At 28.7% G+C, this 16,230-nt stretch overlaps 1 protein-coding gene across 1 annotated transcript in view; it reads right to left on the reverse strand.

Annotated features, from left to right (window-relative positions):
* LOC113557186 overlaps window positions 1–13,988 on the reverse strand; it is a 38,875-nt gene extending 24,887 nt beyond the window's left edge. Inside the window, exons 1-2 of the mRNA XM_026962552.1 lie at window positions 13,580–13,988; window positions 358–423 (exon numbers count right to left, since the gene is read on the reverse strand). Coding sequence (XP_026818353.1) covers window positions 358–383 — 26 coding nt within the window. The 5' untranslated portion in view covers window positions 384–423; window positions 13,580–13,988. The remainder of the gene's footprint in view (window positions 1–357; window positions 424–13,579) is intronic.
* Window positions 13,989–16,230: the final 2,242 nt, after the last annotated feature.

A 16,230-nucleotide genomic window follows, 5' to 3' on the forward strand; every position in this document is an offset into this window, starting at 1 on the left:
GTAAAAAAAATCACGATCGTATAGACATTTATTTCAACGTTCGGTGCTAGGTGATGATCTAAAGCACTCACGCTGCCAGTGCAGTACTCAGGAGTTTCTTAAGCGGGTTTGCCTAATGATCGATAATTATATTATTTTAAATTTTGTCTCAACATACAAGTATATAATTTACTTTATAACTAACAGAGGTATCAAAGGAATCGTACTCTAATCCTTTTCTCTTATAGGTACGCCTCTGCATTTTGCTATTACCGCTATTATTAAATTAATTTTTATATTATAATATTCTTGTTTAACATTATTTTATCCTAAATTTATTGTTTAATTTTAGTTAAATTAAATTTTGTATATACTCACAGATTTTTGATATTTTTCTTGTGCATTTTTATCTGTGGGTGGTTATATGAGCTAATGAATAAGTTCCTGAAACGAAACAAAAACACTTGTTAAATATATTTGAGTGATTAACTAGATATTATATACAAATAAAATGCATTTTATACTCGCGTGTCCTGTACAAAACCATTGTAATTATAGATCAATTCAATAAATCATGAATATCTATTGACACTATAGTAATAGAAACATCCAAAATTTTGAATTTTATTTTAATATAAAATTGTTTACTTTTTTAACTAAATTTTTTTAGTTTTAATAGTTTATGCAAATCTAAATAATTTTGATCTGTAGATATTATGGTCTGTTGCCTGCAACTGAATACTGAAAGAAATTACACATATTTGCGATAACAATTAATTATTAGGGGCCTAAGATTTTCAACTGAAAATTACAACAACACATTAAATTAGATGTAGGTACCCATAGTAAATAAAAACTTACATTTTTATCCTGTAATTCCACAGTATGTGTATAGTGTACTCTCTATACTATACTCGTGTGTCGGTAGCTAAACAAGTAGGTATAGGTATGCTACTAATAGCTATACCTATACAAAACACCTGTTACTTATGTTTTATGTACCAATCTATAAGCTATTATATACGACATTCGTGTACAGCATAAAGAAAAGTCAGCAATTGTTTTATCTGAGATCTTATGGAAAAAATTTAATTATTTCGTTATTTTTTTTTTATTATCAAACAGGATTAAAAAATAAAATAAAAAATTACTCGTGACTAGATTTATATTGCAAGGCATTGTGTCTATATAAATACAACATTTTCTCTAGATACATAATATTATAGTGTTTCTATCTCGGGGTAATATTTTCACGAAACTATATTATCACGAACTCGTCATTAATTAATAGGATAATTAGGTAACGTCGTATATAATTATTGAGTAACACGATTAACTATTATCTATACCTACCTATTTAAAGCAATTTAATAAAAACAAAATTAAAAACACACTTAATAAATATTTACATTTTATGCTTATACATTGTATGGTTATTAAACTTAAATTCATCAGTGTGAAATCGAGGTTATTTGATAAAAATTATATGTATATTTGACATTAATACAGACACTTGACAATTTTAATTACTCTACTTAGTTAGGTCATTCCCTAGATCAATATTATTATCTTGTTTAATGGTCCGTGTTACTAAACGCAATAATTAAGCTTTGATTCTTTTTAATACCATGTGAGGTTTAGCATAAACGCTTTTTAGATTATAACTACCCTTGTTTACAATACATTTTTAACATTTTTAAGCAGTTGATATTTTAAAAAGTTTGCTGTATCTGAATCAAAATATCAACGAGTAGTTTCTGAGTCATTAAATACTTCATATACTTAGAATTATAGCTCATAAATTATAATAATAGGCTTTTAATATGTTAATAAGGCAATGATGATTTAAAAATGATAATAATAATTAATACTAACCAATCGACATTTTATTATTTGTAAGTTTGTCCAAGTATAACAATTGCTTGACTAAGCTTAGGATATATCAACATATTATATTGTTTTTGTATTTTATACAAAACCATCATTATTTATCGTTTTATGAAATTAAATAGTCGTTCAGAATTCGAACTAGAAGCTTTTCTTTAAGTTTTTTTCCATACATTTTTTCAGATGTATATAAGGGCGTTGGTAGAATAAACTGAGGAAGAGATTGTGCCAAGAGTGAAGAAATTATATTCATATGACACTACGATTCCCTTTTCGACGAAAATCCTATAGCATAAAATAAGTATTACACTTTTTGATTAGGCCAAAAAGATATTAACGCACGATTTCGGTCGAAAACGGTCTCGCTCGTTGCAGAGGTGCAGTAATCTACTAATTACTAATATACTTACGGATAATAATGACGTTAATGATTATTATAATTTTATCAACTTAACCCACATGTAAAATAATAATAATAATAATTGAACGTGCAGTATTGCTAACTCGCGGCCCACATGACCAAACGGTCAAACGACTGCACCTGCTCCATGTGAATCAACAGTTATACTTGGCGTATGAAATAATAATACAATGTATAGCATATGTACATTATAATATAGCCGGGATTCCTTTTCAAACGAGACTCACGTATACGATATAATACGACGTGTTTGTTGCCATGTTGGTATACGAGCAACGCTATAAAAATTGTATTATAAAGTTGTAAATCGTCAATTATTCTTCTGCCGGGCATTATAACTGTGCACCGTTTAATGGATGGGTTGTAAAATTAAAAACTAAAACAAACCGCCTATAAGAATCGAGTTAATGTTAAAAAAAAAAAACGCGTAATTAAAAATAATATATTTTAATTGTTTTTTTTATGTTTTAACGTTTATAATAACAGTAAACCAAATATAATCTTAATTTTATTTATAATCATTTTTTTTTATTTTCAACGAACTACTTTTATTAAAACATCAAAAACAATCAAACTTTAACGCCGTAACGGTTATAATTGTTACTTCCCTACCTTTATAGACATATAGTATATATTTATTTATATACGTCTACATATACCTATCGATAGTCTTAATTAATCCAACACCTTTAATAGCAAATTTTTTTAAGATATAATAAACGACGCGATTATATGTTTAATATAACGACACCACTGATTCAATAAATCAACATGGGTGAACGAACGGAGGAGACGTCGAATGTCAATGCTTAGGTAATGGAAATATTAGGCGTTGCAGGTGAGCATTATAATAATAACGTGATGAACGCTATAATACGAACGAACTTATAGTCATCGACCTTGAATAGTTGGACGCCCTTCACTGTATTATAATATTATACGTATAATATGTAGTAGCACGAAGGTATAATGATGTTATACAATTTAAACCGTTATATATTGAACACTATATAATAATAATAATCGAATAGTGACGAAAACGAGATTGTAAATCATAACGAAATCGATATGTATATCAGCCTCGAACTCCATAACTTGAACGCTCGTTATATTTTCCCGATGATAATAAAGCATACACGACAGTAAGTATTATCAATTATCATGACATAATAGTTCGCGAACACTTCAACGATTATCTAATTATCGATAAATATAGGTACCTATGTACATTACCTACTCGTGCATTGTGTGTATATTATACGTATTATTATCAAGCCCTGCGGATTGAGATAAAGATGATACCCTAAAATGGAAACAAAATTATTGTCAGCTATAATTGATTTTTATTTTCATAAAACTTTGAATATAACTCTGTAAGTATGTACTAGGTAGGTATTGAATTAAAAAAATTGTCCTAGCTTTTGCTGTAACAATTTTTTGTATTATATCTCATACATTTTTCATATTATGATAGTAATAATAGTGTAATAGTATAATAAAAATAATTCTCATAAAGGAAATTAAAAAGTGCTAAGTGTTTTATTTTCAAAACCTATTTTTTTTTTTTTAAACAAATAGTTTTATTTTTATCAAGGATTAAAGGTATTAGGCATTTTTTTCTTTACACACAATATTTAATAGGTAATAATTACAATCATATTATAAGTGTTTGGTGAAAATTTATAGAGGCCCCAAAAAAACTTCAAATTTAGCACTCTTATATCCCAGGATCACGTTACACTCTCTTAATCCAAGTTTAATTATTATGTTTAATTGATAGAATAAACCTTTTGAATACGAGATTGTATGTTTTGCATACCTATTAAGTGTACTTACATGGTTCTATACTTATATAGTTGTATACGTATAATTCTTTACCTCTCTCCCAACTATTTAGGTATAACATACATTTACATAGAGAAAGAAAGTATATGTATGTATAAAATAATGTGTCAATTGTATTGAAAAACAGTATTAAAAAAGCAGCAAGAATAAAATGGATGATGACCTGATTTTTTTATAGGTAAGAATCGTAAATCTTTGTCTTACATCTACGAATTATTATATTAAACTAAAATAGAGAGTAAAAATATTATTTTGAGGTATAGGTATTTCTTAGAAATGTGATTTTTTTTTATTATGAGACCCTATTTAATTTGATATCCTTTCAGATTAAAAAGCACATGATTGCCGGGGGCTAATTTTTTTCCATTTATCCAAAATTTATCTCAAATGGTTTTATATGATTAAAGATTTAGGTAATTTTGAACTGAAGTACACGTACCTATACCTGCAGCTATATTGTATAATCCATTATTACGAACAATTATATTTTATAAAATACATTCGAATTAGTAATTTCCTTTTTTTGTTGTACGAATAGTCATAATAGATAGTTATGTGTCTTATAATAAAGTATCTAATCGGTATATGGAATGATTTTAAAACAGTTGTGTATGCAGTCGTGTAATGGATTACCAATCGGTCAGTTTAGTATCAATTTCATATTTTCAAATTTATTTTGAAACATTAAAAATGAAAAAAAACGTATAACCAACGGGTTATTGGCTTTGTCTTATAATAATTTACGCTCAACAGTTTAAGTTTAACTTCGTTAGTTTTAATATTACAGTAATAATTAATGGTAAGAACTTTATCTGTGTTCATATGTAGGTTTTTTATAAACACAGATAAAAACCTAGCATCCACTTAACACCAAAACAAAATCACTTCGGTACACACTATCACAAACATTAAAACTACTAATAAATTTTCCTGTTAGAAAATCAAATGAAAAATATATACAGATATGGTTGGAATATTATAATGTAATAATAACTTGTTTTTGCTTATAATTTTAACTATAAAATCAAAAATAAAATGTATAAAATAATATTATTAATATTACTTCAGTATAGCTTATCGTGTCATATAATACAATAAAATTAATCGTTCAGTAGAAAATAATATACCACGATTGTTTAAGAGGATTTTATATAGTTCGTGTTTTAGAATAGGTCTATCTTTTCATATTCATCGAAAAAATTGTTTGAATTTACAATGCAGTTTGCTTGAACATGACTTTTATACTTTTTTGAAATTGAAACTCAAACCTTTTAAAATTAGGATTTTTAATCTTGAGTATTAAGCTTTTTAAAATGTTAATAATATTGAAATAAAAAAATTTTTTGAGTAAATTTGATAATGAATTAAAATATGTCTGCAGAAAATGTATCGTATTGATAGATTAATCAATATCACAATTGGCAAAAGATTGATATGTTTAATCAAAAAAAAAAAAAACCATAAAATAATTTATATTCATGTAATGCGTTATTTACATGTTCGTGTACGTGCAGTAGCTATTCGCTTTTTTTTTTACTCACAGTCATACACTTTAGGAAATCAATTAGACTTCAATGATCATACAAATGTACATATCGTACATGTTTATTCCTTAGTACCTTAAGACAAAATAAAAATTAATAAAACATCTCTTTTCATTTCCCCAAAAAATAAAAATTATTTAAAAAATAAATTTCTCGACTGTGCGGGCCAGATAAAATATATATTTTTTGTAGTTAAGGCGTTATTCTAAGTTTTGAGTTTTGACAGACCTTATAATATTATTTTATTTAACACAATGAGCTATGTCGGTGGTCGGATCCTAATCACATCCTACATTTGACCTAGCTCTATCTGCACGACGAATAATTGGAATGCCGATCGTATCGATTTTTATTTATACCACAATATTATATTGTATAATAGTATAATACATTTGTATATTGTGTAAATATTATTCAGTCGCATACGCCACGGCTGTGGCCTAAGAGGTGGAGTTTCGATTTTAGTCTTTAAGTGTTGTGGACGGGCGTGCAAACCATGTGCAAATACTAAAATTCTGTATATTATATGTGTTCTGTATATGTTTGGTTTTTATTTTTCGTATCTTTATAATCGTGTCTCGCAACGGATGTATCGTTGGGGTCTCATGTCTCATCATGCGGACGAATACTCGGGGGCACCGTCGCCAAGACACGTACGGGCTGCATTTAGACGTCTCTCGTATTATTATTATTATAAAATAATATGTACCTACTACACATAACATTTTATGTATCCGTGAAAAATTTTGCGACATGGGAGGGTTTCGGACAGCGGCGCTCGTCCGTAACGCGATTAGATTGCCGTCGGCGCCGAAACCAACAGACGCGCGCGTACACACATACATTATAAATACTGCGGATTCGCCGACGCCGACGCACCCTCCACCGGCAGCCACCGTGAACAATAATAATATTCGTTTCTGCGAGTAACGATAAAATAAAAAAAATAAATCGTAATGTTATGTTCTCACGTGAATTGGGCGTGCCCGTCGGCGGGGAGTTGGAATGTAAAATCCCAAGTGTACCTATACCTGTATAGTAATACCGTCCCGTACGTAAGACACAATGATATTATTGATATTATATTATATAATATATATATATATATATATAAACGGCGTATAAAATATAACACCGTCATCACTCGCCCGACGCGTTAATTGTGTACAATAGAGGTATATATGTATACAGAACTATGGGTCGAGTGGCGCCGGTACGGGAAAAAAAAAACCGTCTATGTATACGCCGTTGGGACTAAAAGCTAATTGAAAAACTGACCATCACCTCTCGAATACGCTTTATGACGACCACTTCTTGTGAACGGCACTCGCATATCTCCAACGGTCTTCCGAGTTCTTCGGCAATCGGTTAGGTCACATTCTTTTTCAACTTAATTTATTGTGTGTATACGATGCGTCGTACGAGTAATGTAAACGTTTGGATAAGCTATACATTTTAACTAACGTGTAATTCTGCGTTTATATAGACACACAAATATATCAACACTATCAGGATACTGTGAACGTTAATCCACTAATAATAGCAGATAGTGTTAAAGTCATATACTTCTCTACTATGTGAGTGTAAATCTTTTAGTAGTTCGTGCAATTCAAAATGTCATGGAAGCATGCCATGGAATAATAAATAATAACATTTTAATTTTACGTTTGAAATTAATCAGCTGTTGTTTACCTAGTGTCGTAGAGGACTTGAAGAGTACGCGTCGATCTTGTATAATATTGTATTGTCTCCGTTTTACCAACTAATTTTGCTTTAATGATATTAGGGTCAATTAACCTATGAAATACTATAAAGGTAAGAAAATTATCTGTGGTACTACATAGGCTTATGTATTATATAATTTTTTTTACTCGAAAGTCATAATTTTACGTGTTATTATTGTTTTAAAATTAAAAAAAAAACCAATAAAAGTCTACGAAGTACCCTTGGTCTTAAAATGCTAATTTATTGCCACAATTCAATTCGGGGCAGGATATTTTACATCGTATATGGTAAACTATTTACAATTAATTGAATATCATACCTATACAATATACATGTTATTTAGGCCACTTGGCAGTTGGTATCGCAGTTACATATTTTGTCTATGTCGTTTTTCATTACAAAACTATTGCAGGTAGTAATACGTCATGCCCTATGTATATACATTTTAAATATAGTCAAGATATTATAACATTCTGTGAAAATTAGTAATATGACTTTCAAAATAATTATTTAAATTGCCTTTTTAGGCGTATACATTGAGTCGAAATTTCAGATTTTTGAGAAACAAGGAAACTAACCTACTTTATTAATATTTTTATTTAGTATTTTAGTAAACTAAAAATGTTCAATTAATTTTTACAGGAATAACGCGGTTGTGGACAGTGATATTTAAATATTTTATTAACATCATATTATGTTTTGCAAAAATATTGAGCAGACACAACATTATTGACAAGACAAACACTACGCTGAGACGCGCTGTACATTATATAATATATGCAATATGCTATAATGTTGTCTTCAGGTGTATAGTACACATATATAAATATATTCACCCAAACAATAGAAATAATTGTATTATATGCTGCACTATATCGAATATTTTGTCGTCATAACATATTTATTTTTAGTAAAACCTTATGAATTTATGATATTTTTCTTTTGTCCGTAATTAACTAAATGATTTTGAAGCAACGTGGTATAGCGTATAAATATAGGTTGCTAAATTAGTATACAGTTATCACTTATTAGCCAATTGACTTAGATAAACATGTTTGTAATGTGACAGTGTATTTCAGCTTCCCTTCCTCCTCCTTGCACCACATGACATGAGTAGATATAAATATATTTATTTTTACGTGCGGACGTAGAACAGTTTCAAAGAAAATTGATTTTTCAACTAGTTATACGTGTGAAATTAATTTTAAAATGAGTCCTACATGTGTTGGTTTTAAACAAGAGTATTTTGATGTGTTTCCTGTTTGTGAAATATATATATATATATATTGATACATAAAAAATACCGGTTCGTGATTTTTGAGCTGTTTTTGTTCTTATTCTTAATGAAGACATTAACATATTATTGTTGTATTTATGGTAATTTATTCACAAAGAAAAAAACAAATACTCGATTTGTTTTATTTTCGTTTCTATAAAATTTCGCCGCCGTCGTTGTTGTCGTCGTGTAGCGGTACCTACAATTAGTACAAACCATACTAGGATAGTAATATTCATACATTGGTAATAGTTATACTATACATTTAAAAAAATTAGTTTTTCTTTAATCGTTTTGATCGTAAATATAATTTACTGAATATCTATAAAATACCTACGCATTATTATATAAATATACTACCTTTCCTCGTGTATTTTAAATTGCAACTATATATTTTATATTCAGCAGCCAAGCTAAAATATTTATACGATGACGCACACATCGTTAATCACGTGCGTTGAAGTTACCAAAATCGACATTGCAATGTCTAATATGAAACAGTGATACATATAATATTATATTGTGATTAACAAATTTATATCTCGTGTATTTTGATATTTTTTAATTGTATCCAAATATTTTTGTGTTAGTTGTATACCGTATATCTTTTTTTATTTTGCGTAAAGACAATAGAAGCGCAAAGATAATTTTATTTTTAGAAATTAAAAAAATAATAATAATGATAATAATAATTTATTCAGGTAAGTTTTTTAATTTGCCTAGTGATATTCCTAATACAATTGATTTATGAAATCACACAAATAATTGTAAATAAATTTAAAAAGGGGTTTGCACTTTACAATATGAAAATAAAAAAACTATACCAATTTGAAAAACTTAACAACTATTATAATTAATTAGTACAATAACAATTATAATTTATAGTGTTCATGTTATACGAATATCTAAATACGTTTTAAAATGATCACTGAATGTAAATAATTGCGTATTATGCATACTGCATAGCTGTTTAGGTAAGTATATATGAGCCCAGATTATGGTGGCAGTAAGGATTGCTTCTGAGTCCACAGATCTTAGGGGCTCATTTTTTCAGTAAGTCTAGTATTTTACTTACTACAATAATTGCTTAAAAAAGATTATATTGAATTTTTCTAGTATCTTAAAGTAAAAAACCGAAAAATAAAAGTATCTTGTATTTTTTCAGGTATCTTTGCTTATACAGTTATACCGACCGTGGACAGGTAAATATAATTATTATTATAATATATTTATCGTGCGGTAGCCTAAATATGGTCTCCTAATTAACCTGTTGACTAAACAAACGACTATACTGTTTTACATTATTTATGATACAGTATGTATATGTCTATAATACCTATATAATTTTTAGACATTCAGTACTAAGTACTATACTACTATAGCATTTGAACAATTAGAGTAATTAGACAATAAGATATCATTAGAGGAATATTATAATAATATTATGCGTACATTTTATACAATTGTATCTATTTTTATTTACCTAATTTTCTATTATAGGTACACCTTGTATTTATTTTTGCCTATGGTTTTTTTTCATTGTTAAATAATAACTAATCCGTCATATTATATGGATATATAAACATATAAATACACATTTTTACACGTGTACATATTATGATATATATATATATATATATATATATTTACAGTAGTTAATTAATTTATCATGGTTGTGTACGTGTACCTATAATACCTTATTCAATACAATTCACACAATATTATACCAACACAGAACACTTTCATCTAATTTAATCTCAAAAAAATGTGTGTCTAAACGACTATAAACTAGTTAATCCAAATATTGTTCACGTGGAGACAGGATTGTAGGTATATATATATATATATATGTATAATTTATATGTATCTATTACATAACGGTAACTGTCATTCAATACGTAATAACGTTATTCCGTCGGCCAGTGAATAACCTATACAGGACACATGACTTGTATTATACAAATGTATTTATTTTATATTTTGTAATTACAACAAACGATATAATAATATATATTGTACACTAGCTGTAAAGTTTCGTTACCTTACCTACTATATTATACACGACTATTATGAGCTATTATCCGTATTGTGTTTGTACGCGAGGTGGTTTTTTCACGTTATTATTTCCCTATCGGACATTGAGGGGGACTTATATAGATATGTGTATCTGCAATTAGAACGATATTATATTATGTATTCTTTCCGAGTTCGGGATACAGGAGAAAAAAACGTAAAACCACAACAAATATTTAAAATAATTAATACGAAACATGTTTTATATTACTATATAATAATATATTAAACCAATGCCAATGCGTTATTGATTTATACTTATAACTTATTTGTTATTGACTAATGACTATTGTTATTTTAACAGGTGCTACTATGCTTAATTTTGTATACTTATACACGTTTGTGTAATTCTTACAACTAAAAAGTTGGTTGCTGTATTACTAGGTATTATATATTTTTCGAATCTTAAAAACAATTTGTTGCAAAAGTTTAAAAAAAAGTTACACAATACTCTGAACAAATTATTTTAATCTTTAATTTTTGTAGGTAATATGCATTTTAAATTATCAAGTTACGAAATAATTTCTTCATACGAAAAAATGTATTTATCATTAAGTTTACGACAAGGTGACTGACGCAGATTTAATAATTTGTTTAAAAATTAATAGGTACCCCCTTCTTATAGTATACTACTTAGTTATTATGTACTAATAATGTTTAAATTATATAAACTATACCATAAATAATAAACCTACATAATTATTAAAACAATCCATTTCCCATTTAATACTAAAAAATTATAATAATATATTTTTAAAAAATGTATGACTCCAATTAGGAAGGTACTTCTGTTTTCAAACTAAAGACATTCAAGTTTCCAAAAACCATGAGAACGGTTGTTTCCCAGGAGTTATAAAATTACGTTAATTATTATTGTAAGCGGCTTCGTGGTATAATGTTTGACCTTTAATTAAAAATTTTAACCTAAAATGACCTTGTATTTTGTTAAGTAAATATAAACCATTTTTAAATTATTTCAAATATCAATGTCCATCTTCTTTAATACATACATAATATTTAACTTAAAATAAAGTTACTTTGATACCTATTGATAATTTATTAATTAATTACTCTGACTAAATCGTATAATTTAAATAGTTAAATTTAAATCTGTTCAGTAGGAATATATCATATACTATAATGTGTATAAAAAATATATCAAAGTACCTTCTGGAACAACGAAACTGATTTGTCATTTGGGAAGAAAAAAAAATTATATATATAGGTTGATATGATAATGTGAGAAAAACATAGTACCTATACCATTTCTAGTCTTCTAATGAATGGAATAACCGAATAATTAAAAATTAGGTTACCTACTTAAAATATAAATAGCCGCGAGTAGCTGAAATCTGTACAGCTATTTCTATTTACTAATCTTAAGTATAAAAATGTTTAAGTTATGTATAATCAAGTAAACAATTGTTGGACTATACATAGTTCATATTCCAACAATGTTATATTATATATTTATAAAGCAAAAGATCATAAATCGTACCGAGTTTATAGATTCAGTTAAACAGTTTTAGTAAAAGACGATAGTATTAGCAAAAGATAATAAACAAGCCGAGCCAATAATAAAATAATAGTTTCAAATACGAACGAAACCTATTAAAATCGTCAATTATATTGGAAACTATATAATACACCATTTCAAAATGATCTATTGTTGATTTTTATTATATACAGGCCCATCGGCGAAAAACGACAATTATTAAGAGTGTTCTATAACTTATAGCTCTGAGAAAAATTCTCAATAAACATGCTTGTCCAAATTTTTATGTACATATATAAAAAAACTTATTCTTTAGTTTAATATTGTATAAGCCTTTATTGTTTATACTATTAAACATCAATATTTTTAGAATGGTTTAAACTCATTTAGGCTACAGTGGAATTAAAAATAAGTGTTGTGATTAAAACTTAAGAATTTATGATAATAGGATATCAAACCATCAAACATATAAATGAAAAACAATGGAAGATTTTATTAGGTATTTATTAGAATTGTATGCACTCGTATATTACATTTAAAAAAACCGCAATAGGTATTATTCGAAATAATGCGTGTTTGCTGTCGAGATAATCATCTTGTATGTATTTTTTTAAACATTTATAATATTATTCAAAGTAGTAAGCAAGTCATAGTGTATATATATATATATATGTGTGTGTACTAATATATTATGACGAAAAATAAATTTACTGAGACAACAATAATATTATGACACCTTATCACAGAGTATAAAATTGTTGGTACTGTACTCCATCAATATATTAGGGGGTAGATGATTTTTTTTTAAATTTGCTCAGTTTAACGTATAATTTTAATTTTTAAAAAAGCAAACAATGATAATCATGGTAAAAATATATTCTGTTATTATAGTCTATAGACTATAGTTGACAAATAATTTTATAACAAATTCCACTAAAGGGGTAAGATGGGTTAACTATGTGTCTTACACCACTTAATATTAGAATAATAACTAACCATCCATGTAGTTGGGTGTTATATACGATAAGTGTTTGTAGCGGTATAGCTGAGTTAGCCTAGTTCTAGGATTCAGAGTGTACCCCAAGTCCTTAGCGATTTTCAGGGTGCAGTGTATGGCGATTTAAGTATACAACACTAGGTAGGTATACCATTTATTCAACATGATATATTATGTCACAGTCGCATACGAAACTACCCCGTTTAAAGCGTGTAAGCGTATTACTATATTGTCACTCGACATCGTCTCGTAGTGAAATAAACGTCATTAAATTATCACCCACGGCAAAGTCAAATGTCGACTGTGCTACAGAGAGGAAACGAAAGAAAAAACTCACTTTTAAATATGTAGGTGGACGACGGACACGGATTAGTCATCTTTGTAAAACGTACATATATTGGATAATCACGCCGTTCGGGGTGCGCCCAGTTAGACGTCGAGCCAAGTGAATTCCTGCGCGGAGACACCGTTGAAGGGCGAGTAGGCAGGTGTTTAATGTGAATACTCCAAAAATCTAGTACCTGTGAATTTGTCGTTGCAATAATATTGCAGACGGTCGTAACACGGTCACCGGTGGAAACGGCGTCGAAGTCTCGCGGATAAAAGAGTTTAACGAAAAGAGCACTGTAGTCGACGGCGATATCGGTGGTCTGACAGTCGGGTAGGCGATCGACTTGAGCAGGTGCCGTGTGTACGTTTGGTAACTGACAATATTGGATTGGCAGCTCACGGGTCGCCGGTCTCATGGAAAGACGGTTAGATACTGACGACTGTGGTGGCGGCGGCGGCGGCAGCCGGCTTGCTACTTCTATATATTGTTATATTATATTCTTGTTCTCGTTCTTGGCGGGGAGACGACCGGCAGTCGGAACGTATATATATATTACATATATTTTACTCACAGCAGCCTACCACGCTGTTGTATATACACGTATATATATAATACTAGTGTATGTCCGATGTGTTTGCCCCGCGGAGAGAATAGTCGCGCAGTATACCTGCAGCAAGTACCTATATAATAACACAATCGTATGTAATAATAATAGTAGTAATAATATGTACCCGCAGAGTACACAATATAATAATATTATAGTGGTGGTCAATGCACTTCGGGTTTTGTGCCGCGAGTTCAGCCCGATATAACGTACTGGTATGCGCGAGCGCGCGCGGTGTAAATATCTGTGCCCGCCGTGAGTGTTTGTTTAATACGCATCAGACACACACATAACGAATTGTTACGAATATAAAACAATATTATACCATATTTTTTGATTTTTTGACGTAACAGCAAATTGTGTATGGCGACCGATCGCAAAAACACAAAAAACAAAATTTCGCAAATTTCCACTGTAATATCATAATATACATATTATGTTATATTATATATGGGTGTGTTGTAAATAACTATACCAATCTGGCGATGGTACATATAATATTATTTAATTGTAGTTGAAACTTCACTACGTTATTCATCGTGTCTGATAAGTTATCAGATTTGTTAGCATTTTTGTCTGTTGAAGATGAGTGATTTATATAAAACTAATCTGTGAAAATATTCTCACATATATTGTCTAAATAAAGCGTAGGTACATTTTAGCTAGGAAATATTCAAGGGGGTGACGTTAGTGTCATAACCACCCAAGCACAATATTTTATATTGTTAAAATAAAATCTCATGTTTTCAATATTTTTTTAAAATTAAATCATATTAACCGTTTTCATAGATTTTACAACAAAATGTTACTAAGAAATAAAAACACACATATTATACAAATTCTTCTTACACACAATTAATGATATATTATTATCGGTAATTATAATTAACTAGAACTTGTAGGTAAATAATTTTGGTTATAACGTGGTCCGAATAGAATATTCATATTTCTCCCCTTTCAAAAAAGTTGAGAAAGTCACTGTATTTTAGTGAATTGCTTAATAATATTTATATACACTACCATTATATTATTAACTAATAACTAGGTATAATATATCGACGTATAAATTAAATGGTATATAAATAGTAGTTTAAATTCATTAATATTCTTGTACGAATTACATCCCTGAACATTTTCTTAATCTTGGATCAAATTTGGTGCATATTAGTACATTACATGCCTTTATTGTTATGGGTGTTGATACGCGCCTATATCTCGTCGCTATGTATAATATGATTAATAGGCGTACCGGCAAAAGCATATTATTATTGTTTAGTATTCGCGTTGTGTTCACAGCGGAGAGCGTAAATATTTAGCGACCCGAACGGTAAACGATGGAAAAGAACGGACGTGACAAGAATATCGTCGTTTTACGTTTTCATCGGCCGGTAGAGGTTTTCACGTTTAGTTTGTTTGTTTTCGCGTTGTGATTAATCTCGCTTTTAAAATAAATAATATCGACGACGATTGATTAATGTCTTGTTTATTATTCGTTTATCATTTCTTATCGATCAGATCATTGCATTCAACAGATTGTGTTAGGCGTAGATAGACACGGGTGTAGGTTTACGCTGAAACAACGATGTACACTATTTGAATAATAGCAATTATAATATACCGTCGAAGTTTTTGTATCGAATAAATAAAAAAAAATGTAATTATAATATATACCTAGTTAAGACTTAAGATCGATAGATTTGCAGATTATCGGTGGACCTATAATTATATATAATATTCAATTTATAAAACACAGTTTTACAAATTAAAACCAATTATTATCAGATGCTATGTGTCATAGAAGAGGCGTTTATATTATTGTGCATAAACTATATTAGTATTAAAAATTACAGTTACAATCATTAACATTTTTTTTTGCAAGGATATTATCATTGTTGTGCTCTGAAATTTTTATATAAAATATCCAAACGTTTTTTTTTCTTGCAGATTCTTTAGTTCTTGTATAATATGTGGGTCAAGATGAATTTTAATTTAAGCGTGCGTAGAATAATTAGGCATGATAATTGTGTAACGTTATTCAAGTGTTATAAAATTA

The sequence above is a fragment of the Rhopalosiphum maidis genome, chromosome 3 (assembly GCF_003676215.2).
Source record: "Rhopalosiphum maidis isolate BTI-1 chromosome 3, ASM367621v3, whole genome shotgun sequence".
In the NCBI taxonomy this organism is placed as follows: Eukaryota; Metazoa; Arthropoda; class Insecta; order Hemiptera; family Aphididae; genus Rhopalosiphum; species Rhopalosiphum maidis.